Source organism: Phocoena phocoena, chromosome 11 (genome assembly GCF_963924675.1).
Source record: "Phocoena phocoena chromosome 11, mPhoPho1.1, whole genome shotgun sequence".
Taxonomy (NCBI): domain Eukaryota; kingdom Metazoa; phylum Chordata; class Mammalia; order Artiodactyla; family Phocoenidae; genus Phocoena; species Phocoena phocoena.
The window spans coordinates 61,985,732-62,012,739 of NC_089229.1; the positions used below are offsets into that span (position 1 = coordinate 61,985,732).

The 27,008-nt window shown below is 45.4% G+C and overlaps 1 protein-coding gene across 1 annotated transcript; it reads left to right on the forward strand.

Moving 5' to 3' along the window:
* The first annotated feature begins 1,889 nt into the window (after positions 1–1,889).
* Positions 1,890–26,982, forward strand: SMAGP (small cell adhesion glycoprotein). Its single transcript, XM_065888172.1, has 3 exons — positions 1,890–1,923; positions 25,790–25,870; positions 26,792–26,982. The coding sequence occupies exons 1-3, from the start codon at positions 1,890–1,892 to the stop codon at positions 26,980–26,982; spliced, it is 306 nt and encodes a 101-aa protein (XP_065744244.1).
* Positions 26,983–27,008: the final 26 nt, after the last annotated feature.

Genomic DNA, 27,008 nt, shown 5'->3' on the forward strand with positions numbered 1-27,008 from the left:
ACACAGCAGGGCAGATTCCAGAGCCTGTGTTTATACTTTACATCCTTACTCATTGAGTTCCTCATTAATTTGGGAACATTTCCTGCCAGAAAGAAGCGAGTCAGGAGGTGACTAAAGTATGGCATTAATTAGTAGTTAAATTGATGTGCTTCCCAGGTGCTAGAACCACGCTATGAAATGGCATGATTTTTCAGTCCCCCTTTTCAGGGACGAGGGAACAGCTTTTAGAGATGTTAAGTAATTTGCCCAAAGTCACACAGCTAAGAAGCGGCGGGGCTGGGACTGTTTTGAGTCCAAAGTCCACAACGCTCTTAACCTCTACACTACACTGCCTCAGATGAATTCGGGCAAGGAAGATCCGAATGGGGCAACGTTCCTCTCCCCACCTCACACCCCGCTCCCTGGCGCGGGGTGTGCCCACTAAGTTAGCTTATGTTCCAAGCTTCTGGATACAGACCTATTTACGTAAGTGATATGCAAACGCAAGTAAATGTAATTTTCCACATTTGCTGAAAATTCAAATAACGTCGATGGCGGGGAAAGCGGACAGATCCCATTAGCTCCGGGCTCACTCTGATCCCGTGCCCTCCGGTGCCTCGAGGCAGGCGGGGGGAGGAAGCGGCTCCGGATGGAGAGTAAAGTGACAATCGGAGAAGGAAAAGCAGCCTTTCCTCCCGCGGGAGCTGAGGCGGCCCGGCGGGCAGAGGGAACCTGCAGAGGGCGGTTTCTCTCCTCTTTTCCTGTCCCACCCAGTCGGCCGCCCCCCCCCCCCCCGGCCCCCCGCCCCCGGCCGGCCTCGGCAACCAACTCTGAGCGTCTTTGCGCTGCTCCCTCAGGTCTCGGTCCCCGGCGGGTCTCCGCGGTGTCTGCGGTTCCCGCCCCCGTCGAGTTGAGCCGGACGCGCGGCGCCTGCCCTTCCCCTGAAGCCCGTCCGACTGGTAAGGTGAGCACGCGGAGGTGGGGACCCGGGCAGGGCCGAAGGGCCAGGCGAGCCCGGTCGCCCACACTCACGCTGCAGCCGCCGCGGCCGCGTCAACAACTGAAACCGAGAGCGGCCGAGCTCGGGCCTCGGCTGGAGCCTCCCGTCGCGGCGGCTCGGAACCGGTGACCGGGACGGGCCGCCCTCGGAGCGTAGCTAGCCCTGCCTGGCGCGGGTAACGCAGGAGGGCTCTGGACCGGAGTCGGGGCGCGGGGGGCGGTGCCACGGGCTCGAGCCCCGACGTCCGCGGACGCGGCGAGGGCCCCAGGGTGCCAGAGTCTCGGCCGGGCCGGTGGTGGGCGGCCGCGGGGGCCCGGCTAGCGGGGCTCGGCGGACCTCGCGGACGTTGCAGCGGACGCCCGAGGTGGCACTGGGGGCGGAGGGCTGAGCCCCGACAACCGGCCGTCTCGGGCGGGCCTGAGGGCGCCTGACGACCCTCCCTCCGGTGCCCGGCGCCTGGCTCCCCGGCCTGGCCCTGCCGCTGCCCCCGCGCTGGCCCCGAGCCTGGGCCGGGGGCCTGACCTCCCTGCGCTCTCCTGACACCTAGTGGACGGCTCCCCACAGACTGCGGGCTGGGAGAGAACCGGGGACCTGTTACCGCGCCTGGGTGAAACTGGGTCCGCTGCTAATTTGCGTACATTTACCTAACTTTCTCAGGCCTTGAGAAACCTCCTAGGTAAATGTGGTGGCCCAGTGAAAGGATCCCCGGATAGACGTTCAATAGGGCGGGGGTGGGGGTGGGGGTGGGGGGAGAGTTGGGGAAGGGACTCAGGAAAACCTGGCACCAAAGGCTTTCCTGGGATTTCCAGTCGTCTTCTGCCCCAGGCATGGGCCCATCCACCTCATCCCGCTCTTTGTCCCTCTTCCTACAGATCTGCACCTCCCTGCAGGTGCCCGTCCACCTGCTGAGATGACTAGCCTCCCAACCACGCCTTCTCCAGGAGGTAGGTGAAGGCCTTTCCCACTTAAACTGCCCCACCCCAGCCCAGTCCTTGAATTCCCTGAGCCCTCTGCCCAGGTGGGAAGACTCCCACTACTCTCCACCTGCCTCACACCAGAAAAGGTCCTGGGAGGAAGCAGAAGGGAACCAGCATGCACACTTTAGTGCAGTTTGAATCTGAAGTTTCATGGACCTGGACCGATTCCTGGTACTACTACTTAGAGCTTTGTGACCTCGTGACCTACCCTTTAAGCTCCAGTCTCATTTGTAAAACGGGGGAAATGGTACCTTATTTGTGAGGATTAAATGAGATAATCCATGTAAAACACCTAGCACAGTGTCTCATATCTAGCAAGGACTCAGTAACATTGGTTATTATTACTGGGTGCTTGTTAGAAAAGCCCACCTATTCCTAGAAAGGAATTCTGCGGCACGTGGGATCTTAGTTCCCCCACCAGGGATCGAACCCACGGTGCCCCCTGCTTTGGAAGTGTAGAGTCTTCACCCCTGGACCGCCAGGAAAGTCCCTCTGCCTGCTTTCTAATTCCACTCCTCTGATGATTCACTCCAGCATCAAAAATCCCTGGTTCCCTGGAACTATTGTTACCCTTGTTTCCTAGTCAGGGATCCCCCTCTTTCCCCTTCACGTTAAGAATGGATTCCCAAAAAAAAAAAAGAGAATGAGAATGGATTCCTACCTTTCATTTCATAACCAAGCTGAGCTGGACAAACCATCAGATATTCATTGGTTGTTTTCATTACATGTTAATTAGGGTAAGGGAGGAACAAAACCTTGGTTGGCCTATACACCTTTGTTTCCATATGCAGTCTCATTTGTCATTAGGACAGACATTCTCTGCTTTACTGATGTGGAAACAGGTGAGTGAGAACCCCAGGGGAAGTCAAAGGCAGTGTCCTCTGTGACTGGTGATGTAACAATTCAGACCCTTAGTTGTCTGCTGGAGATAAGAAAAGGGAGAAATGGGCAGCCGTCTAGATTAGTTAGTACAGGCTTCATGAGTGGGGAAGGGATGGAGCCCTTACCCTTGAAGGATGGGTAAGGTTTATACAGGCAAAGAGGGGTGCAGCAGGGATTCCACATAAAGGTAGTGCCGCCACTTCTGAAACTACAGAGACTGTGCTTACCTTGGAGGGTATTCTGGGGGATAGGGCAGAGGACCTACAGAATAAACCTTCCTGTAGGGAAGACAGATGATGCTTGCTTGGGCAGCTGAGAAATTAGGACTTGGACAAAAGCAGAACTATATACATTCTTTTTTAAATTTTGTGGTAAGATAAACATAATATAAATGTTAACCATTTTGATTATTTTTTGGTGTACAGTTCAGTGGTATTAAATATTGAGTGATATTCACATTGCTGTGCAACTGTTACCACCATCCATCTCCAGAACTTTTTCATCTTCCCAAACTGAAACTCTGTATCCATTAAATAATAACTCCTCGTTCCCCCTTCCCCACAGCCCCTGGCTACCACCATTATACTTTCTATCTGTATAAATTTGACTAGGTACCTAGTATACGTGTAATCATACAAAATTTGTCTTTTTATGTCTGGCTTATTTCACTAGCATAGCATTTCCGAGGCTCATCCATTTTGTAGCATGTGTCAGAATTTCCTTCCTTTTTAAGGCTGAATAATATTATATGTATATAATGTATATCACTTTGTTTATCTACTCATACATCAATAGATACTTGGGTTGCTTCCACCTTTTGGCTGTTGTGAATACTGCTGCTTGAACGTTGGTGTACAAATATCTCTTCGAACCCCTGCTTTCAATTCTTTTGGGTATATACCCAGAAGTGTGGCAATTCTGTTTAATTTTTTGAGGCACTGCTATACTGTTTCCCAGGGTAACTATACCATTTTACATTCTTATCAGCAATGCATAGGGCTCCAATTTCTCCACATCCTTGACAACACTTGTTATTTTCTGATTTTTTTTTTTTTTTTTTTTTTTTTTTTTTGCGGTACACGGGCCTCTCACTGTTGTGGCCTCTCCTGGTGTGGAGCACAGGCTCCGGATGCGCAGGCTCAGCGGCCATGGCACACGGGTCCAGCCGCTCCGCGGCATGTGGGATCTTCCCGGACTGGGGCACGAACCTGTGTCCCCTGCATCGGCAGGCGGACTTCCAACCACTGTGCCACCAGGGAAGCCCTATTTTCTGATTTTTAATAGTGGCCATCCTAATGGGTGTGAATAGTGTCTCATTGTGGTTTTGATTTACATTTCCCTAATGATGAGTGACGTTGAACATCTTTTCACGTGTTTATTGGCAATTGTATATCTTTTGGAGAAATGTCTATTCAAGTCCTTGCCCATTTTTCAGTTGTCTGGTTTTGTTGTTGAGTCGTGTATTTACATTTTCAACCCAACAAATGACATGAGTGGAGTGGTATTTTAGGACATATGATATAGTCCCCTACCCACTGGGTCCAAGCAAATGTAAGTTCAGGGACAGAAATGGAGAAATTACAGACAGGGTGAGGGCTTGTACTTTGAAGAATGGGATCATTGAGGGTCTTGCATGTCTCTTCCCCACCTCCCTCTCACATCCCTTTGCCCCAATCTATAAAGATCTCCTGAAGGAGATATCCTTTAAGAGGGCTGAAAGTGAGGGCCACATTAGAACTTTCAGGGGCCCTTGGCACTTTTGCCTTTGTGGGCCCATTCCTCCATTTAAAAAGGTAATGTGTTAAGAATTGTATTTTACAACTATGTTGGTATAAGGAAGAATACAATATTAATATACAATAAAATCATTAATGGTTATATTTATAATTGATTGATACAACAATATTATAATTTCCTTGACATAAACATTCAATTTTTTCTTCTGATTTTAAAAGAAATTAAGATCACTAAAAAACATTTTCATGGGCCCCTAGAAGTACGGTGGACCCTAGGCGCGTTGCTTGCTGTGCCTAGTGCATAAGTTGCCCTCTTGGAAGGAGAGTGGGGTGGAATAGGCATTGTCCGCTCCGCCCACCCCACTGGGTAAAGCCCATCCCTTGCCATGTAGTCACACTAGCTACATCCTAGGTTGTCCTCACTCTAGGTTAGACGCTCAGTGTTGTTCTTCTCGCTTATTCCTCATCACAACCCTGTGAGCACGTTTCATTCTCATTTTACAGAAGCAAAAACTGAAGTTCAGGGAAGTTAAGAAATTTTCAGAGGTTAGGAAATTCTCCCAAGGTCACGCAGCTAATAATGGCAGAGGCAGGGTATTGTGCCAAGTCCTGTATTCTTTCCGTCATGGTATACTGCTCTCAGCCACTCTACCCCATGGCAGGGGCACATGAAAGAGAAGGAAGGAGAAAGGGAGCAGGATTCCAGGGCGGGTTCCCATGGAAAGGAGAATTGGGGGAGCCGCCCTTTGCTGGGCAGGGCTAGAGCAAATAAATAGGTTGTCAGACTCAGGTGGCAAAGGATCTGATGCCTCAGTGATAAGAGATTTAGCCCAGGAACAAGGGCCACAAACAAACCAACAGGTATCTAGGTTAACAAAAAAAAAAAAAGGTGAGTGAGCCAGATAGATCTTGAAGTTCATTTGCTGTAGGTTAGGATTTGGGTGGAGCCTCAAATCTCAAATCTTGTGGTCCTCAGCCCCAGGCCTCCCTCCTTAAAGAAAATGCGTGCTACAGTCTTTCTAAGCCTGAGAAGGGAAGGAGCAAAGTAACATTCTTTTTTTTTTTAATATTTCTTCTTTCCTTAGTATATTGCCTTTCTTATTTATTTATTTAGGCTGTGCTGGGTCTTGGTTGTGGCACACGGGATCTTCATTGAGGCATGCAGGATCTTTTAGTTGCGGTGGGCAGACTTATTAGTTGCGGCATGCAGACTCATAGTTGAGGCATGCATGCGGGATCTAGTTCCCTGACCAGGGATCGAACCCAGGCCCCCTGCATTGGGAGCACGGAGTCTTACTCTCTGGACTTCCAGGGAAGTCCCCAAAGTAACATTCTTATTCCTTTGATTGGAAGAGGAGACAGGAGAGAAATGGGGTAGGAACAGGAGATAATGGGGGGAAAGCTGTAAACCATTTCCCCCCTTGTATGCCACGTTTCCTGAACTTAGTTTACTTCATTGTTGTTGTTCTTTCATTACAAAGCCATTACATGCCCCTCGGGGAATAACCTTCTAGACTTTTTCGATGTGTGTGTGTGTATATATATATATGTTTATAGTTCTATTCTATTTTATTTTACTTTTTAAAAAAATTTATTGATTTATTTTCAGCTGCGTTGGGTCTTCATTGCTGCGCGTGGGCTTTCTCTAGGCACGCAGGCTTCAGTAGTTGTGGTGCGCAGGCTCAATAGTTGTGACACACGGGCTTAGTTGCTCCACGGCATGTGGGATCTTCCTGGACTAGGGCTCGAACCCGTGTCCCCGGCATTGGCAGGCGGATTCTTAACCACTGCGCCACCAGGGAAGCCCTACTTTACTTTTTTTTACAAACATGTAATCATATAACACATACTGCCCTAGCAATTTGCTTTTTTCGTCTAACCATATATTCTGTCCCAGTAATTGCAGATCTGCCACATTCTTTTTAACAACTGTGTACTATTTCCAGAATGAATGACCTGTCATTTATTTAATCATTCCTCTGCTGATAGACATTCAGATATGTGTCACTCTTGCAAACAGTGCTTTAGTGAACACCCATCCTGCAATAAAACTCTGAGAACCAAACCCAGTGGACAGGTCAACAAAATGTTTAGCTGGAGGCAGAGCAGGGATGGTTCCAGAAGTTGCAAAGAACCTTGAAGTGAGGAGATAGATTTAAAGCCTGGCTGGGCCAACCACTGAGTGACGGTGGGCTGGTTGACGAAGCTTGCTGAGCTACCTCAATTTTCTGGCTTGTACATAATGATAATACCAACCCTACTTACATCACATTCTTGGGGTAGAGATAAAACAATGTATGTTTTGCAAACTTTAAGTCACAAATATAGATTATCGTTCTGATACTTAAAGCCAGAAGGCTCCAGCTCATTAGCTCGGACACCCTGTGACTTTTAGTCTGAGAAAAGCTCTTCTGTGTGGAGTAGAATTCAAATTCTTGGGCTCCAGCTCATTAGCTTGGACACCCTGTGACTTTTAGTCTGAGTAAAGCTCTTCTGTGTGGAGTAGAATTCAAATTCTTGATTTTTTTTTTTTTTTTTTTTTTTTTTTTGGCCTTGCTGCGTGGCATGCAGGATCTTAGTTCCCCGACCAGGGATCGAACCCATGCCCCTTGCAGTGGAAGAACGGAGTCCTACACACTGGACCACCAGGGAAGTCCCTGATTTTTTTTTTTTTTTTTTTTTGCAGTACGAGGGCCTCTCACTGTTGTGGCCTCTCCCGTTGCGGAGCACAGGCTCTGGACGTGCAGGCTCAGCGGCCATGGCTCACAGGCCTAGCCGCTCTACGGCATGTGGGATCTTCCCGAACCGGGGCACGAACCCATGTCCCCTGCATCGGCAGGCAGACTCTCAACCACTGCGCCACCAGGGAAGCCCCCCTGATTTATTAAAAATTTTTATTGGACTATAGTTGATTTACAATGTTGTATTAGTTTATGCTGTACAGTAAAGCAAATCAGTTATACATATACACATATCCACTCCTTTTTAGATTCTTTTAAATTTTTTATTTTTAATAGACATTTTATTTTGGAATAATTTTAGATTTATAGAAAAGTTGCAAAAATAGTACAGAGAGTTTGTATACCCTTCAGCCATGTTTCCCCAAATGTCATTTGGTACATTTGACATCAATAGAGATGGCCACAATACATTTGTGAAGACCAGGAAATTAACATTGGTATGATACTGGGTTTTTTTTCAATGCATTATTCTTTTTTATTTTAATTTATTTATTTTTAAAATATTTATTTTGGCTGCACTGGGTCTTAGTTGCGGCATGCAAGATCTTCATTGTGGCATGTTTAGTTTCAGCATGAGGACTCTTAGTTGCGGCATGCATGTGGGATCTAGTTCCCCGACCAGGGATCAAACCCGGGACCTCTGCATGGGGAGTGCAGAGTCTTCTTACCCACTGGACCACCAGGGAAGTCCCAACATTGGTACGATACTGTTAATTAAACTACAGACTTCATTGAGAGTTCACCAGTTTGAAATTTTGATTTTGTAGTGAATTCTGATAGAACATTTTCAATTTATAAAAATTCTAACATTAAGGCTGAGAAAGGTCCTGAGGGTCAGATAGTTCAACTACCCGTTCTGTGCTGGAACTCTCTCTCCAGTTCCCCATGAAGCATCTGCCCAGTTTTGCTCTCCGTTCTCTGGGGAAGACATCCATCTCCCATTAGTTTCTGCCATTAGTCCTCTTGTACAGGTCATCGTTGGTATATTCAAAGACAGCATTCAAGTCCTAACCCTCCATCCCCAACTAAGTTTTCACTCAGCTTTCTCTTACAGGCTTTCCTGATCTGATATTGTTTCCAAGCCATTCACTGTGTTGGCTGCTCAGCTCAATACTGGCACCCAGATGCAACTCAGCGGTCTAGGAATAGTGCAGAGTAGGGCTGCACTGTTGATGCCATTGTAGAGACCACATTTATGTTCATGGTGCCTAAAATAGCAGCAAGTTTTAAATATTTTATGATTATAAAAGTCATTATCATCATAAGAAATTTGGAAGATAAAGGAAAAGAAAGAAAATAAAAAGCATCCAAAATTCTACGACCTTCCTCTCACTCTTGCTGCCATTTTGGGTTCTATCCTTCCAGTGTCGGTGAATTTCTAGTGATCCCACTGTAAGTCTTTTACAGATGCTGCTAAGCTGTGGCTTCCCCATTATTTGTGAGTAGTTGATTTCCCTGACCTGAGAGCAAGGTGTATGTTGAATTCTCATCTTGTTCAGTTTGGCCAATTTCTCCAGTCATTTTAAATCTCTTTATCAGCTTACTAGTTGCCCCTCTAACTTTGAGTCCTTCACAGATTTGTTGAATCTTCCCTGGGTCTACTGGGGTCTGTATTTACCCAAAGGACATTAAACCCTTCCACACTAAGCCTGTGTGGAAGGCACCAATAAGGCAGAACACCAAAACAAAAGCTCTCACAAAGGATTTAATATTCACTTTTTTTTTTGGCTGTGCTGCCTGGCTTGTGGGATCTTGGTTCCCCGGCCAGGGATTGAACCCGGGCCCTCGGCAGTGAGAGCGCAGAGTCCTAACGACTGGACAGCCAGGGAATTCCCTCACTATATTTTAAAAACAAGCAAAAAAGCCAAGAGTTGTTACCATAAAGGAAAAATGTATTATTGGACTTTCTTATATCTGTCTTGTGATTTAGTATTTTTATTTATTTATTTATTTGTTTGTTTTTGCGGTACGCGGGCCTCTCACTGTTGTGGCCTCTCCTGTTGCGGAGCACAGGCTCCGGACGCACAGGCTCTCAGTGGCCATGGCTCACGGGCCCAGCCGCTCTGCAGCATATGGGATCTTCCCGGACCGGGGCACAAACCCGTGTCGCCTGCATCAGCAGGCGGACTCTCAACCACTGCCCCACCAGGGAAGCCTATTTATTTATTTTTTTTAAAATAAATTTATTTATTTATATTATTTATTTATTTATTTATGACTGTGTTGGGTTTTCGTTGCTGCGCGCGAGCTTTCTCTAGTTGAGACAGGGGGTGGGCTACTCTTCATTGTGGTGTGCAGGCTTCTCATTGCGGTGGCTTCTCCCGCTGCGGAACACGGGCTCTAGGCGCGCAAGCTTCAGTAGTTGTGGTGCATGGGCCCAGTAGTTGTGGCTCGTGGGCTCCAGAGCACAAGCTCAGTAGTTGTGGCCCATGGGCTTAGTTGCTTCGCGGCATGTGGGAATCTTCCCAGACCAAGGCTCGAACCCGTGTCCCCTGCATTGGCAGACGGATTCTTAACCACTGTGCCACCAGGGAAGTCCGTATTTTTATTTTGAATTACACAAAGGCCTTAATTTGGCCCTGGCATGGTCTGACATCATAATATCAATTCAAAAAGAATTAAGGTCAGGGGCTTCCCTGGTGGCGCAGTGGTTGAGAGTCCGCCTGCTAATGCAGGGGACATGGGTTCGTGTCCCGGTCTGGGAAGATCCCACATGCCGCGGAGCAGCTGGGCCCGTGAGCCATGGCCGCTGAGCCTGCCTGTGCTCCGCAACGGGAGAGGCCACAGCAGTGAGAGGCCCGCGTACCGCAAAAAAAAAAAAAAAAAAAGAATTAAGGTCAAATCCCAGTGGAAGAAGAAGCTCTGTTTAGACTGGCATCACTCCATTCTCTGATGGCCAGTTACTCACCCCCCACTTAGTCCTTTTTTTTTTTTTTTTTTTTTTTATTTTTGGCCACATTGCACAGCATGCAGGATCTTAGTTCCCCAACCAGGGATAGAACCCGCGCCCCCTGCATTGTAAGGTGGAATCTTAACCACTGGACCACCAGGGAAGTCCCTACCCAACTTAGTCCTTAATAGAGCCAGGCTGTGTTACTCCACAGGGATATTGGAAACACTCTATCACGGTTCTGGGATGAGACATTGGCTATTCAGGCAGTACCTTCAACTCATCTAACCCCCTCCCCATGCTTACTCTCAGTTGATGACACGGCCTTCTATTTCCTGGAGCAAATTAAAGTTCTCAGAAGAGAACTGCCAAAGGCTCCCACTGCCCCCATGTACCTACTGCCCACCTCTGTGCCCATGTGCACATTAGTCATGAACGATCTCTGCTGTCTGCAGCCACTCCCTTCATCTGTGCACTGGGTCCCATCCCTTCAAGGACATGGCTCCAGCCGTCAATTGTTCCCTCTCATCTGAGTCATTCCTGTCCGTACATAAACAGGCTGTCATTTCTCCCATCTAAAAAAAGCAAAAATAAACAAAAAACTTGAACTCTCTTCCCGCTCCAGCTATAGCCCTATTTCCCTGCTCAACTTTACAGAAAAAAAAAGTTTATATTCTGCCTTCAGTGCCTCTCCTTCCCTTTTTTTCTTTCTTTCTTTTTTTTAATTGAAGTATAATTGATTTACATGTTGTGTTAGTTTCAGGTGTACAGCAGAATGATTCAGTTATACGTATACGTATATATCTACTCTTTTTCAGGTTCTTTTCCCTTATAGGTTATTACAAAATACTGAGTTTAGTGTCCTGTGCTATATGGTAGGTCCTTGTTGGTTATCTATTTTATAGATAGTAGTGTGTATTTGTTAATCTTAAGCTCCTAATTTACCCCTACCCCCCCTTTCCCCTTTGGTAACCATAAATTTGTTTTCTATGTCTATCTATTTCTGTTTTATAAATAAGTTCATTTGGTTTTTTTTGTTTTTTTATATTCCACATATAAGCGATATTGTATCATATTTGACTTTGTCTGGCTTACTTCACTTAGTATGATAATCTCTAGGTCCATCCATCTTGCTGCAAGTGGCATTATTTCATCCTTTTTTATGGCTGAGTAATATTCCATTGTGTTTGTTTGTGTGTGTGCGTGCATGCATGGGTGTGTGTGTGTATGTGTATGTATATATATACCACATCTTCTGTATCCATTCATCTGTCAATTGACACTTAGTTGCTTTCTCTTTTTCTTGAACCCACTCTAAACCAGGGGTTTATACTTAGCACTTCACCAAGCTTTTCTTGTCAAGGTCACTCATGACCTCTGTGGGAAAACCTGGTGGTCCTTGTACTTGGCCTCTTTGGCTGCTACTCCTCAGCTTCCTTTGCTGTTTCCTCCCTGGGCTCAGTCCTTGGTCCTCTTTATCTGTACTTACTCCCTTGGTGATCTCATTCAGTCTCATGGTTGATGCTGACTTTTAAAATCTCCAATCCAGACCTCTTCCCCAAATTCCAATCTTTTTTTTTTTTTTTCCACACCACACAGCTCATGGGATCCTAGTTCCCTGACCAGGGATTGAACCCACGCCTTCAGCAGTGAAAGCGCAGTCCCAACCACTGTACCACCAGTGAATTCCCCCAAATTCCAGTCTTGATGTCTGCAATCATGTCCAAAATTCAACTCTGGATCTTCCCCTCTAAACCTGTTCCACCTGCAGGCTTTGCATCTCAGGTGACAGCAGGCCTTCTCTTCCTCCAGTTACTCAGGCCCCAAACCTTGGTGTTATCCGTGACTTCACCCCACATCCTCAGCCTTAACTTCAGAATATATCCAGAATACCACCACTTTCTTCTAAAAAAAAAAAAAAAAATTATTTATCCATTTATTTGGCTGCATCGGGTCTCAGTTGAGACACACAGGATCTTCGTCTCAGCATGTGGGATCTTCATCGATGCGTGTGGGATCTTTCATTGCAGCATGCAGGCTCAGTAATTGCCCCGCAGCATGTGGGGTCTTAGTTCCCCGACCAGGGATCAAACCCACATCCCCTGCATTGGAAGGTGGATTCTCAACCACTGGACCACCCGAGAAGTCTCCAGAATCCCACCACTTTCTCACGGGACTGCTGCTAGACCCAGCCAGTGCCTTTGTGCAAACTAGAAAAAGACTCCCCCCTTTGGGTGGATTCAGCTGTGTCCACATGCTGGGTATAATCTGCTTCTCCTGTCTCTACCTTCCCACAGCCTGTTGTCCACACGCAAAGAGATCCTTTAAAACTCTGTTTCTGTTTCAATTACCTATTGCTGTGTAACAAACCACGTCAACACTTAGTGAATTAAAACAACAGCGATTTATTATTTCTTACCATTCTGGGAGTTGGCTGGGCACTCCTCTGCTGTTTTCACCCCTGCTCACTCATGCAGCTGCAATCTGATGGAAGGTCCACTGGGCTAGAAGGTCCAAAATGGCCTCCATCACATGTCTACCAGTTGGTACTGGCTGTCGGCTGAGCTGGGGATGCCTCAGTTTTCCTCCATGTGGCCTCTTATCCTCCAGTGAGCCAGACTGGTCTTCCTTACAACATGGTGGTCTCCGTGTTTCAAAAGGGCAGTCTTTGGAATTTCAGGCCCCACCCTAGACTTAATGAACCATAGTCTGTATTTTTTTTTCACTATTTTATTTTATTTTTTTTAATTTTTTTAATTTTTGGCTGCGTTGGGTCTTTGTTGCTACGTGCGGGCTTTCTCTAGTTGCAGTGAGTGGGGCCTACTCTTCGTTGTGGTGTGCAGGCTTCTCATTGCAGTGGCTTCTCTTGTTACAGAGCATGGGCTCTAGGCGTGCGGGCTTCAGTAGTTGTGGCACATGGGCTCTAGAGCGCAGGCTCAGTTGTCATGGCGCACGGGCTTAGTTGCTCTGCGGCATGTGGGATCTTCCCGGTCCAGGGCTCGAACCAATGTCCCCTTCATTGGCAGGCAGATTCTTAACCACTGCGCCACCAGGGAAGCCCCTATAGTCTGCATTTTAACAAGCTCCCTAGGAGATTCTTATGCACTGCAGAGTTTGAGAAGCACCCCGTTGAAATGTAAATCAGTCTCTGCTCAAAAACCTCTAAAAGGGTTGCATCTCACTCACTGAAAAAGCCAAAGGCCTTCCATGACCTTCAACATCCCTCTGATACAGCCCCCTCGACTTCACCTGCTCCTCCGCTCCCCCTTGCTCCTTCCAAGTGACCTCCATGATGTACCTTTAACATGCTGAGCCTGTGACGGCCCCAGGTGCTTTCCAATGTTATTTGATGGCCCTACCTTGCCCTCTGCCTGGAATGTTCCTCTCCCACATCTCCTCATGGCTGCCTCCCTCTCCTTCTATAGGTGTTTATTTTACTCAAGTCACCTCATCAGGGACACTCCCTGACCACCCCTATCCACATCCCAACTCCTTATCCCCCTTCCTGATTTTATTTTCTGTATGGTACTAACCAATGTCTAATATAGTATATCTTTTACTTCTTTAACCTGTCCATTGTCCATCTTCCCCCCTCACGATGTAAATTGTATGACAAAATGTTTTTTCTTTAAGTTGTGGTAAAATTATACATAACATAAAATTTACCTTTTTTGGGGCTTCCCTGGTGGCGCAGTGGTTGAGAATCTGCCTGCTAATGCAGGGGACACGGGTTCAAGCCCTGGTCTGGGAGGATCCCACATGCCGCGGAGCAACTAGGCCCGTGAGCCACAACTACTAAGCCTGCGCGTCTGGAGCCTGTGCTCCGCAGCAGGAGAGGCCGCAATAGTGAGAGGCCCGCGCACCGTGATGAAGAGTGGCCCCCGCTTGCCACAACTAGAGAAAGCCCTCGCACAGAAACGAAGACCCAACACAGCAAAAATAAATTAATTAATTAATAAACTCCTACCCTCAACACCCTAAAAAAAAAAAGTTTACCTTTTTTTATTGCATTTTTTTCGAATTTTATTTTTTATTTTTTTATACAGCAGGTTCTTATTAGTTATCTATTTTATACATATCAGTGTATACATGTCAATCCCAATCTCCCAATTCATCATACCACCACATGCCCGCCCCCTGCTTTCCCACCTTGGTGTCCATACGTTTCTTCTCTACATCTGTGTCTCAATTTCTGCCCTGCAAACCTGTTCTTCTGTACCATTTTTCTGGATTCCACATATATGCATTAATGTACGATATTTGATTTTCTCTTTCTGACTTACTTCACTCTGTATGACAGTCTCTAAGTCCATCCACGTCTCTACAAATGACCCAATTTCGTTCCTTTTTATGGCTAATATTCCATTGTATATATGTACCACATCTTCTTTATCCATTCGTCTGTCGATGGGCATTTAGGTTGCTTCCATGACCTGGCTATTGTAAATACTGCTGCAATGAACGTTGTGGTGCATGTGTCTTTTTTTTTTTTTTTTGCGGTACACGGGCCTCTCACTGTTGTGGCCTCTCCCGTTGCGGAGCACAGGCTCTGGACGCGCAGGCTCAGCGGCCATGGCTTACGGGCCTAGCCGCTCCGCGGCATGTGGGATCTTCCCAGACCAGGGCACGAACCCGTGTCCCCTGCATCGGCAGGCGGACTGTCAACCACAGCGCCACCAGGGAAGACCCCCTGCATGTTTCTTTTTGATTTACGGTTTTCTCTGGGTATATGCCCAGTAGTGGGATTGCTGGGTCATATTGTAATTCTATTTTTAGTTTTTTAAGGAACCTCCATACTGTTCTCCATAGTGGCCATATCAATTTACGTTCCCACCAGCAGTGCAAGAGGGTTCCCTTTTCTCCACACCCTCTCCAGCATTTGTTGTTTGTACATTTTCTGATGATGCCCATTCTAACTGGTGTGAGGTGATACCTCATTGTAGTTTTGATTTGCATTCCTCTAATGACTAGTGATGTTGAGCAGCTTTTCATGTGTCTCTTGGCCATCTGTATATCTTCTTTGGAGAAATGTCTATTTAGGTCTTCTGCCCATTTTTTGATTGGGTTCTTTTTTTTAATATTGAGCTGCATGAGCCTTTATATTTTTTGGAGATTAATCCTTTGTCCACTGATTAGTTTGCAAATATTTTCTCCCATTCTGAGGATTGCCTTTTCATCTTGTTTATAGTTTCCTTTGCTGTGCAAAAGCTTTTAAATTTCATCAGGTCCCATTTGTTTATTTTTGTTTTTATTTCCATTACTCCGGGAGGTGGGTCAAAAAAGATGTTGCTGTGATTTATGTCAAAGAGTGTTCTTCCTATATTTTCCTCTAAGAGTTTTATGGTGTCCAGTCTTACATTTAAGTCTTTAATCCATTTTGAGTCGATTTTTGTGTATGGTGTTAGGGAGGGTTCTAATTTCATTCTTTTACAAGTAGCTGTCCAGTTTTCCCAGTACCACTTATTGAAGAGACTCTCTTTTCTCCATTGTATATCCTTGCCTCCTTTGTCATAGATTAGTTGACCATAGGTGCGTGGGTCTATCTCTGGGCTTCTATCCTGTTCCAAACATCCATATTTCTGTTTTTGTGCCAGTGCCATATTGTCTTGATGACTGTAGCTTTGTAGTATAGTGTGAAGTCAGGGAGTCTGATTCCTCCAGCTCTGTTTTTTTTTCCCTCAAGATTGCTTTGGCTATTTGGGGTCTTTTGTGTTGCCACACAAATTTTAAGATTTTTTGTTCTAGTTCTGTAAAAAATACCATTGGTAATTTGATAGGGATTGCACTGAATCTGTATATTGCTTTGGGTAGTGTAGTCATTTTCACAATATTGATTCTTCCAATCCAAGAACATGGTGTATCTCTCCATCTGTTTGTATCATCTTTGATTTCTTTCATCAGTGTCTTATAGTTTTCTGAGTACAGGTCTTTTACCTCTTTAGGTAGGTTTATTACTAGGTATTTTATTCTTTTGGATACAGTGGTGAATGGGATGTTTTCCTTAATTTCTCTTTCTGATCTTTCATTGTTAGTGTATAGGAATGCAAGAGATTTCTGTGCATTAATTTTGTATTCTGCAACTGTACCAAATTGATTGATTAGCTCTAGTAGTTTTCTGGTGGCATCTTTAGGATTGTCTATGTATAGTATCATGTCATCTGCAAACAGTGACAGCTTTATTTCTTTTCCAATTTTTATTCCTTTTATTTCTTTTTCTTCTCTGATTGCTGTGGCTAGAACTTCCAAAACTATGTTGAATAATAGTGGTGAGAGTGCACATCCTTGTCTTGTTCCTGAACTTAGAGGAAATGCTTTCAGCTTTTCACCATTGAGAATGATGTTTGCTGTGGGTTTGTCATATATGGCCTTTATTATGTTGAGGTAGGTTCCCTCTATGCCCACTTTCTGGAGAGTTTTTATCATAAATGGGTGGTGAATTTTGTCAAAAGCTTTTTCTGCATCTATTGAGATGATCATATGGTTTTTATTCTTCAATTTGTTAATATGGTGTATCACATTGATTGGATTGCTTATATTGAAGAATCCTTGTGTCCCTGGGATAAATCCCACTTGATCATAGTATATGATCCTTTTAATGTGTTGCTGGATTCTGTTTACTAGTATTTTGTTGAGGATTTTTGCATCTGTATTCATCAGTGATATTGGTCTGTAATTTTGGTTTTTTGTAGTATCTTTGTCTGGTTTTGGTATCAGGGTGATGGTGGCCTCATAGAATGAGTTTGGGAGTGTTCCTTCCACTGCAATTTTTTGGGAGAGTTTAAGAAGGAAGGGTGTTAGCTCTTCTCTAAATGTTTGATAGAATTCACCTGTGAAGCCATCTGGTCCTGGACTTTTGTTTATTGGAAGATTTTTAATCACAGTTTCAATTTCATTACTTGTGATTGGTCTATTCATATTTTCTATTTCTTCCTGGTTCAGTCTTGGAAGGTTATACCTTTCTAAGAATTTGTCTGTTTCTTCCAGATTGTCCATTTTATGGGCATAGAGTTGCTTGTAGTAGTCTCTTAGGATACTTTGTACTTCTGCAGTGTCCATTGTAACTTCTTTTTCATTTCTAATTTTATTGATATGAGTCTCTCCCTCTTTTTCTTGATGAGTCTTGCTAAAGGTTATCAATTTTGTTAATCTTCTCAAAGAACCACCTTTTAGTTTTATTGATCTATGCTATTGTTTTCTTTGTTTCTATTTCATTTATTTCTGCTCTGATCTTTATGATTTTCCTTCTACTAGCTTTGGGTTTTGTTTGTTCTTCTTTCTCCAGTTCCTTTAGGTGTAAAGTTAGACTGTTTATTTGAGTTTTTTCGTGTTTCTTTTTTTTTTTTTTTTTTTAGCGGTACACGGGCCGCTCACTGTTGTGGCCTCTCCCGTTGTGGAGCACAGGCTCCAGACGTGCAGGCTCAGCGGCCATGGCTCATGGGCCCAGCTGCTCCGTGGCATGCAGGATCTTCCTGGACCGGGGCACAAACCCGTGTCCCCTGCATCAGCAGGCAGACTCTCAAACACTGCACCACCAGGGAAGCCCTTTCGTGTTTCTTGAGGTAGCATTGTATTGCTATAAACTTCCCTCTTAGAACTGCTTTTGCTGCATCCCATAGGTTTTGGAATGTCATGTTTTCATTGTCATTTGTCTCTAGGTATTTTTTTATTTCCTCTGATTTCTTCAGTGATCTCTTGGTTATTTAGTAACGTATTGTTTAGCCTCCATTTGTTTGAGTTTTTTACGTTTTTTTCCCTGTAATTTATTTCTATCCCATAGTGTTGTGGTCGGAAAAGCTGATTGATATGATTTCAATTTTCTTAAATTTACTGAGGCTTGATTTGCAACCCAAGATGTGATCTATCCTGGAGAATGTTCCATGTGCACTTGAGAAGAAAGTGTAATCTGCTGTTTTCGGATGGAATGTCCTGTAAATGTCAATTAAATCTTTCTGGTCTATTGTGTCATTTAAAGCTTATGTTTCCTTGTTAATTTTCTGTCTGAATTTTCTGTCCATTGGTGTAACTGGGGTGTTAAAGTCCCCCACTATTATTGTGTTACTGTCAATTTCCTCTTTTATAGCTGTTAGCAGTTGCCTTATGTATTGAGGTGCTCCTATGTTGGGTGCATATATATTTATAATTGTTGTATCTTCTTCTTGAATTGATCCCTTGATCATTATGTAGTGTCCTTCCTTGTCTCTTGTAACAGTCTTTATTTTAAAGTCATTTTATCTGATATGAGTACTGCTACTCCAGCTTTCTTTTGATTTCCATTTGCATGGAATATCTTTTTCCATCCCCTCACTTTCAGTCTGTATGTGTCCCTATGTCTGAGGTGGGTCTCTTGTAGACAGCATATATATGGGTCTTGTTTTTGTATCCATTCAGCGAGCCTGTGTCTTTTGGTTGGAGCATTTAATCCATTCACATTTAAGGTAATTATCGATATGTATGTTCCTATTACCATTTTCTTTTTTTGTTGTTTTTTTTGTTTTTTTTGCGGTACGCGGGCCTCTCACTGCTGTGGCCTCTCCCGTTGCAGAGCACAGGCTCCGGATGCACAGGCTCAGCGGCCATGGCTCACGGGCCCAGCTGCTCCGCGGCATGTGGGATCTTCCCAGACCGGGGCACGAACCCGTGTCCCCTGCATCGGCAGGTGGACTCTCAACCACTGTGCCACCAGGGAAGCCCCTATTACCATTTTCTTAATTGTTATGCTTTTGTTTCGGTAGGTCCTTTTCTTCTCTTGTGTTTCCCACTTAGAGAAGTTCCTTTAGCATTGTTGTAGAGCTGGTTTAGTGGTGCTGAATTCTCTTAGCTTTTGCTTGTCTGTAAAGCTTTTGATTTCTCTTTTGAATCAGAATGAGATCCTTGCCGGGTAGAATAATCTTGGTTGTAGCTTCTTCCCTTTCATCACTTTAAACATATCGTGCCACTCCCTTCTGGCTTGTAGAGTTTCTGCTGAGAAATCAGCTGTTAACCTTATGGGAGTTCCCTTGTATGTTATTTGTCGTTTTTCCCTTGTTGCTTTTAATAATTTTTCTTTGTCTTTAATTCTTGTCAATTTGATTAATATGTGTCTTGGCGGGCTTCCCTGGTGGCGCAGTGGTTGAGAGTCCGCCTGCTGATGCAGGGGACGCGGGTTCGTGTCCCGGTCCGGGAAGGTCCCACATGCCGCAGAGCAGCTGGGCCCGTGAGCCATGGCCGCTGAGCCTGCGCATCCGGAACCTGTGCTCCACAACGGGAGAGGCTACAACAGTGAGAGGCCCGTGTATCACAAAAAAAGTGTCTTGGCCTGTTTCTCCTTGGGTTTATCCTGCCTGGGACTCTCTGTGCCTCCTGGACTTGAGTGGCTATTTCCTTTCCCGTGTTAGGGAAGTTTTCGACCATAATCTCTTCAAATATTTTCTCGGGTCCTTTCTCTCTATCTTCTCCTTCTGGGGCCCCTATAAGGCGAGTGTTGGTGCGTTTAATACTGTCCCAGAGGTCTCTTAGGCTGTCTTCATTTCTTTGCATTCTTTTTTCTTTAATCTGTTCCATGGCAGTGAATTCCACCATTCTGTCTTCCACGTCACTTATCCGTTCTTCTCCCTCAGTTATTTTGCTCTTGATTCCTCTAGTGTATTTTTCATTTCAGTTATTGTATTGTTCATCTTTGTTTGTTTGTTCTTTAATTCTTCTAGGTCTGTGTTAAACATTTCTTGCATCTTGTAGATCTTTGCCTACATTCTTTTTCCAAGGTCCTGGATCATGGATCATCTTCACTATCATTATTCTGAATTCTTTACCTGGAAGGTTGCCTATCTCCACTTCATTCAGTTGTTTTTCTGGGGTTTTATCTTTTTCCTTCAACTGGTACATATCCCTCTACCTTTTCATTTTGTCTGTCTTTCTGTGAATGTGGTTTTTGTTCCACAGGCTGCAGGATTGTAGTTCTTCTTGCTTCTGCTGTCTGCCCTCTGGTGGATGAGGCTATCTAAGAGGCTTGTGCAAGCTTCCTGATGGGAGGTACTGGTGGTGGGTAGAGCAGGGTATTGCTCTGATGGGCAGAGCTCAGTAAAACTTTAATCTGCTTGTCTGCTGATGGGTGGGGCTGGGTTCCCTCCCTGTTGGTAGTTTGGCCTGAGGTGACCCACCACTGGAGGCTGCAGGCTCTTTGGTGGGGTTAATGGCAGACTCCGGGATGGCTCATGCCAGGGAGTACTTCCCAGAACTTCTGCCAGTGTCCTTGTCCCCTCAGTGAGCCACAGCCACTCCCCACCTCTGCAGGAGACCCTCCAACACTAGCAGGTAAGTCTGGTTCAGTCTTCTATGGGGTCACTGCTTCTTCCCCCTGGGTCCTGGTGCTCACACTACTTTGTGTGTGCCCCCCAGGAATGGAGCCTCTGTTTTCCCCAGTCCTGTCAAAGTCCTGCAATCAAATCCCACTAGCCTTCAAAGCCTGATTCTCTGGGAATTCCTCCTCCCGTTGCCGGACCCCCAGGTTAGGAAGCCTGCCGTGGGGCTCAGAACCTTCACTCCAGTGGGTGGACTTCTGTGGTATAAGTGTTGTCCAGTTTGTGAGTCACCCACCCAGCGGTTATGGGATTTGATTTTATCGTGATTGAGCCCCTCCTACTGTCTCATTGCAGCTTCTCCTTTGTCTTTGGATGTGGGGTATCTTTCTTGGTGAGTTCCAGTGTCTTCCTGTCGATGATTGTCCAGCAGTTAATTGTGATTCCGGTGCTCTCACAAGAGGGAGTGAGCGCACGTCCTTCTACTCCACCATCTTGAACCAATCCTAAAATTTACCATTTTAAAGGATACAGTTCAGTGGCATTATGTACATTCACATTGCTGTGCACCCATCACCACCATCCCTCTCTAGATCTTTCTCATCATCCCAAACTGAAACTTGGTAGCCATTAAACAATACCTCCTCATTCTCCCCTCTTCCCAGCTCTTGATAACCACTGTCTCTATGAACTTGACTATTCTAGGTACCTCAGACAAGTGGAATCATACGATATTTGTCCTTTTGTGACTGACTTATTTCAGTTAGCATGACATCTTCAAAGTTCATCCACCTAATAGCACGTGTCAGAACGTCCTTCCTTTTTAAGGCTGAATCATATTCCAGTGTGTGTGTGTGTGTATATATATATATATATATATATACCATATTTTGTCTATCTGTTCATCTGTTGATGGACATTTGAGTTGTTTCACTTTTTAGTTATTGTGAATAATGCTGCTGTGAATATTGGTGTACAAATACCTGTGTTGAGTTCCTGCTTTCATTTCTTACTTCTTTCAGAAGTAAAATTCCTGGATCATATGATAATTCTGTGTAGTTTTTTAAGGAACTGCGAAGGCATGAGTTTTTGCTTGTTGTGTTCACTAATCTACGCCCAGGGCCTTGAACGGACCCTGGCACAAAGTACGCACTCTGTAAATACTTGTTGAATTGGCCTTTTAATTTCTCTGTCTATGAAACTAGAACCTCAGTCTAAAAAGGCTGTGTGACTTGTCTGAACCAGCTTGCTCCCAGCGGTCTCACATTAACTCTTAATGCTCGTGGTTTCAAGTTCAAGACCCCCAAAGCAGTTCCTCGTAACTTGTTCGAGAATTTTGCCGAGGAACTGTATCAGTCTCACCAGTCGTTTACAGAATCCACCTCTTTCTGTGGCCCTTCAGGCTCCTGGTCCCTCTGTCTTTCTCAGAAGCTCCTGTATCATCAATAGCGATCCCATTTACATGTTCTTTCGGTGCCCTTGGCTGTCACTTACCTGGATCCCTTTTAGATTAGTTTGGTGCTTTCTGGGTTGTGTCCCTTCTCTTGAGCTCACTTCCCCACGTCACCAAGGCTCCTGCTCTCCTTCAGTGCAGAAATCATTCCCTTTGATAGGAGACAGAGGCAAAACGGGCTGGGAGAGTTCTAGTTTCTCTGTTACCTCCTACCTCTTAGCTTCGGGCCCAGGCAGCAAGCCTGGCCCATTTCCTTGTTTTTGCTCCAAATATAACACTTTTTAAATTGTCCTTCCAATGTGTTTGCCACCTTGAGCTGTACAGAGCTTCCTGACACTATTCTTCTAAGTTTCTGCTTTTAACCTTTATGTGCTTTTTCGAAAAGATTCACATTCTGAAATCACATTACTGGAAATGGGCTTACAGGAAAGACAGAATTGGGACAGAACAGTCAAAACTTATGAAACTTTGTAACGAGAACCCTAAAAATACAACAGTCTGAATTAAAATATTGGCAGTTAAATCTCCACCAACATGGAACCTTGGATCCCTGTCTGTCCTAGACTCCCTGTGCCCTGGGGAGTGTGCTTCCTCCTTTTAGAAGTTGGTTCCAGAGAGACTTAACTTTCAACAGAGATTATTTTCGTCAAAAATAAAAATCTGATGTAGGATCTGCCTTCTTCTAATGTTTTCTCGTAGAGGTAGATTTCATATAGAGGTAAATTTCTTCCATGGCTCTGCCTTCTAATGTTTTTGTATAGAAGTAATTTGTTTTGGTACCTCCTTCATTTGTACTTACTGCATCACCAGATGGCTTAGTGTAAGTGGAAACCAACTGATAACTGCGTCCAAGGAAGGTACTTCTAGTGCATTTTATGTTTCTTAAGGTCCTTATTGATGAAATGTACTCTTGAGCTGTAGAAAGCTTGAGGTTGCATGTGAACCAACGTGACTGATATCATTCTGATATTCCCTGCTGCCAGTCGCCTGTGAGCAAGTTCACACCAAAGGAGAGCTCTTTGTAATGCAGCGGTCTGTATTTGATGGTGCTCCTCTGGTGTTTCTTCCGCAACTGTCCACATCTTCTAAAACCTCGCACTTTTGGAAAGCTCGTTGTGCTGCCTCATAGTTATCTTCTGTTACCTCTTCCTCGTTTTCCCTATTGGAAAAAAAAGAGAAGGACAGTGGTAGGAAGGCTTAGTATAAATACCTTGGGCTTTGGAGGGGCTAGTCCTGGATTCAGATCTTGGCTGCATCCACTGTTCCTTCATGTGTAGTACGAGGGATGTCACTTAACTCTTCCCGGGCCTCAGGGTCCACATGGGCAAATAAAAACACCTGCTGTGAAGTGGTTGGTATTCTAAGGATTAATAATTATGTATACGAAATGCCCAGCACAAAGCAGGGACTTAGCAAATGGCAGCTGTTATAATTGGGATTATTTGCAGAATTTCCCAACTAGGAATCATCTACCCTCCCGGATTCCCTTTCCGAGGACTCATACATATCTGTTCTCTGAAGCCTCACTAAAATTCAACTCCATGGTTGGGTCCTTGGTGAGCCTCATCACTGCTGCTTGCCCAGCATGTATGACAGTGCCTCTGGCACGTGGTAGGTGCAAACTAAATTCTTGTTGATCGATTGAACTGAATCTTACTCATCTTTCTATTGAAGCTTCTGTACGTACATTATTCTTCTCGGTGCTTTGTGTATCTTAAGTTCTCAAATGTTTAAGAGAGACAAAACTGAGAGCAGCTGTATAGAACTCTAGATCAATGGTGGGAAGATGGTGTGCAGCCCCAGGACATTTGGGGGAGGAAAGCGTGCGTGGTGAGGGGCAGCAGTCTGAAGCAGTGATCAGGTGGATAAACTTCAGGGCTTGTCTTTGATGGAAGTCACAGTATAATCTCAGAAGTGACAGCCCATCACTTTGGCTGTATTCTGTTTGTTAGAACCTAGTCACTGGGTCCAGCCGACACACGGGGAGAGGGGCTTTCACAAGGATGTAAGCACCAGGAGGTGGGAATCATCTTAGAAGCTGCCTACCACACTCCTGTTTTTCACATGGGAGAGAAACTGAGGCTCGGAGAGGTTTGGTAACTTCCTCAAGGTTACCTAGGAGACTATGCTGGGGCAGGATTCAAACCTGGAGCAGCTTTCCCTTTTAATGATGCTTGCCTCCACATTTTCTCATTTAGCCTTTGCAATAGCCCTGCAGAGTTGGTTAATATAGTTCCTACTGGTTACAGATGAGAATGGATGGATGAATCGGGAGATGTAACCATTTGCCCGAAGCCACAAAGTAGCTGACTGTATCACCGCTCCTAAAGAAAGAGTGGAGAAGGGTTTGGCCTGGCCCTGGGAGCGGGGTGGTGATCCAGGCAGCCCACATCTGCTTTTCCTGTGGCAAGACCAGGACGGTTCAACAGGCCTCCCCTGGCCTGTGTGAGAAAGTCTTTCAACACCACTGACCCCTCTTGGCACTGCTCCCAGGCTCACCAGACCACTGCTAGTGACTGAATTTCCCTTGTCCTGGATGGAATACTGAAGGTGTCAGGCGAGAGACAGGAATCAGGCTCACGCCCTGTGCTCCGGCCACACTGGCCTATGGGTCCTCTCATCTCAGAGCTTTGATCCAGGCTCTTCCCTCTGCCTAGAATGTGCCCCACCTCCCGCCCCTTTCACTCTGTAAACTCCTACCCCTGCTTCGGCCCCCAGCTCAAATCCTGCTTCCTGGGGAGGCTGTTCCTGCTGGAAGACTAGCTCAGGCCCCTCTGCCACATGCCCTCCTAAGCTCCCAGATGTTGCCTTGGCCACACGTATCACAGTCCTTAACTGTGAACTTGCTGTGGTGGAGGCTGAGCTCAGGGAAGGTAGACCATGTGTGTTCCGCTTGCCCTCACTGTGCCTGGAACACACCTGGCAGAGAGTCGAGAGTTAATGAGTGCTGCTATTATTATTTATTGAATGAATACTGGGATGCCTCCTGTGGGTGATTTTAGGGTCAGTCAGACTGCTTTCCCCAGGATACCTCTGTCCTGCAGTAACTAACCTTTTCAAACCCCTACACTAAAATGCTAACTAGGAGAGAACGGAAGGGCTTCCTGACTTCTTTTGGAGACACTTAGGAGTCTGGGTAGTGACTTTAGGAGTGGGACTTTCAGGCTCTGAAGGACAGATAGACCGACAGCAGAAGGAGATATGGGATATATTTTAGGGTAGGAGAGGCCTTATTTCAGAACCTTTCAAACTGCGGGGCTTACTCTGGAAGCATAGAAAAGGGTTTCAATAAGGGAAGGAGCATTATTTCATTATTAAAAAATAATGTTTACAAAGAGTTTGTAAAAACAGTGAAGAAATGCATGTGGCATATAATATAAATATAAATGTATATACATGTATATACATTTATCATTTGATCCCATTTATGCAAAAATGTATTCCTAATAATAGCTTACCCTTATTGAATTACTTAATACATGTCGCAACAACCCTATAAAGTAGGTACTATTATCTCTATTTTCCTAATGAGGATGCTGATGCCCAGAGGGGTTAGGTAATTTTCTGATGATCACACAGCTAGTAAAAGAGCTCAGATTGGAACCTCGTCAGTCAGCTCTAGAGCCCATACTTTAACCACTATGTTAGAGAGAAATCCATCAAAATGTTTATCGTCTTTGGTGGTGGTTTGTTTTCTCCTCTATTCTCCAGGTTTTTCTATACAGATGTCCTATAGGAGTTAAATGATAAAAGTCTGAATAGGGAAGAAGGTGGGGTAGTGAAATTGAAGGACAAACATGTGTTTCAGAACAAAAGAATTCACCCCATTTCCTTTTCCACTTTGCTAAATTTTCCAGAAGAACTGATGGCCACCCCAATCCTACAGGCCACTGAGGCCCTGTCCCCAGAAGCTGAAGCCAGCACAGCACTCATTGCAGGTAACAGGCTCTGAGCCAAATCAAGGGACCTTCTGAGCTCAGGGGCTCTGTTGCTCCAGAGACAATGTGATAGACCGGGATTTTCCCTACGTGGGAAAGCACCACAGATTAGAGACCAAATCCATTAATGGGCTCGTTTTGGCATGCAAGTTATATTACACACACACACACACACACACAAGGTTATAAAAGACTCTTAGAGGCTTCGTGTAGAGGTACTGCCGGTAAATGACAGGTTGGGAGGTGGCCACAAATAGCTGCAGTGCATATGGGCACTACAGTTGAGTATGGGGGTAGGGATAAGGATGTGTGCAGCTTGTTGAGTGGGTGAGAAAGAGGATGGGAGGGATCAGAAACCCCTACAGGAGGCTATGAATTTTTTTTTTTTTTTGCGGTACATGGGCCGCTCACTGTCGTGGCCTCTCCCGTTGCGGAGCACAGGCTCCAGACGTGCAGGCTCAGCGGCCTTGGCTCACGGGCCCAGCTGCTCTGCGGCACGTGGCATCTTCCCGGACCGGGGCACGAACCCGCGTCCCCTGCATCGGCAGGCGGACTCTCAACCACTGCGCCACCAGGGAAGCCCGAGGCTATGAATTTTAAAACCCTTCCTGTTGGGATAAGTGATTTCCTGTTTCCCTCCTTCCTGTTTCTATCATAATCATCAGGAACTAGTTGAGAGGGCAGTTCAGTTTTGTCAGAAACCAAAAGCCTTGTGTCCCTAAGCACAAAGAGACTCCAGATATCATGTACCAAGGAAGTCGGGCTTGGTGGGAGAATATGGATTTGGAAGTGGACGCTAGTTAACTTCAGCAGGAGGACCCTCACCCAGAGTGAGGGAATCGTCTAATGCAGGGGACCTTGTGAGTTACTGAGACGTCCTCAATCCTGAAACATCTCTGCATTTTCCCTCTCCTTTCCAAGTTGTTATCACAGTGGTCTTCCTCACCCTGCTCTCGGTCGTGATCTTGATCTTCTTTTACCTGTACAAGAACAAAGGCAGCTACGTCACCTACGAACCTGCAGAAGGCTCTGCAGAAGGCGAGCCCGGCGCCGTCCTCCAGATGGAGAGCAACTCAGCCAAGGGCAGGGAGAAGGAGGAATATTTCATCTAATGGTTCCCAGACCCCAAGGAGCTTAT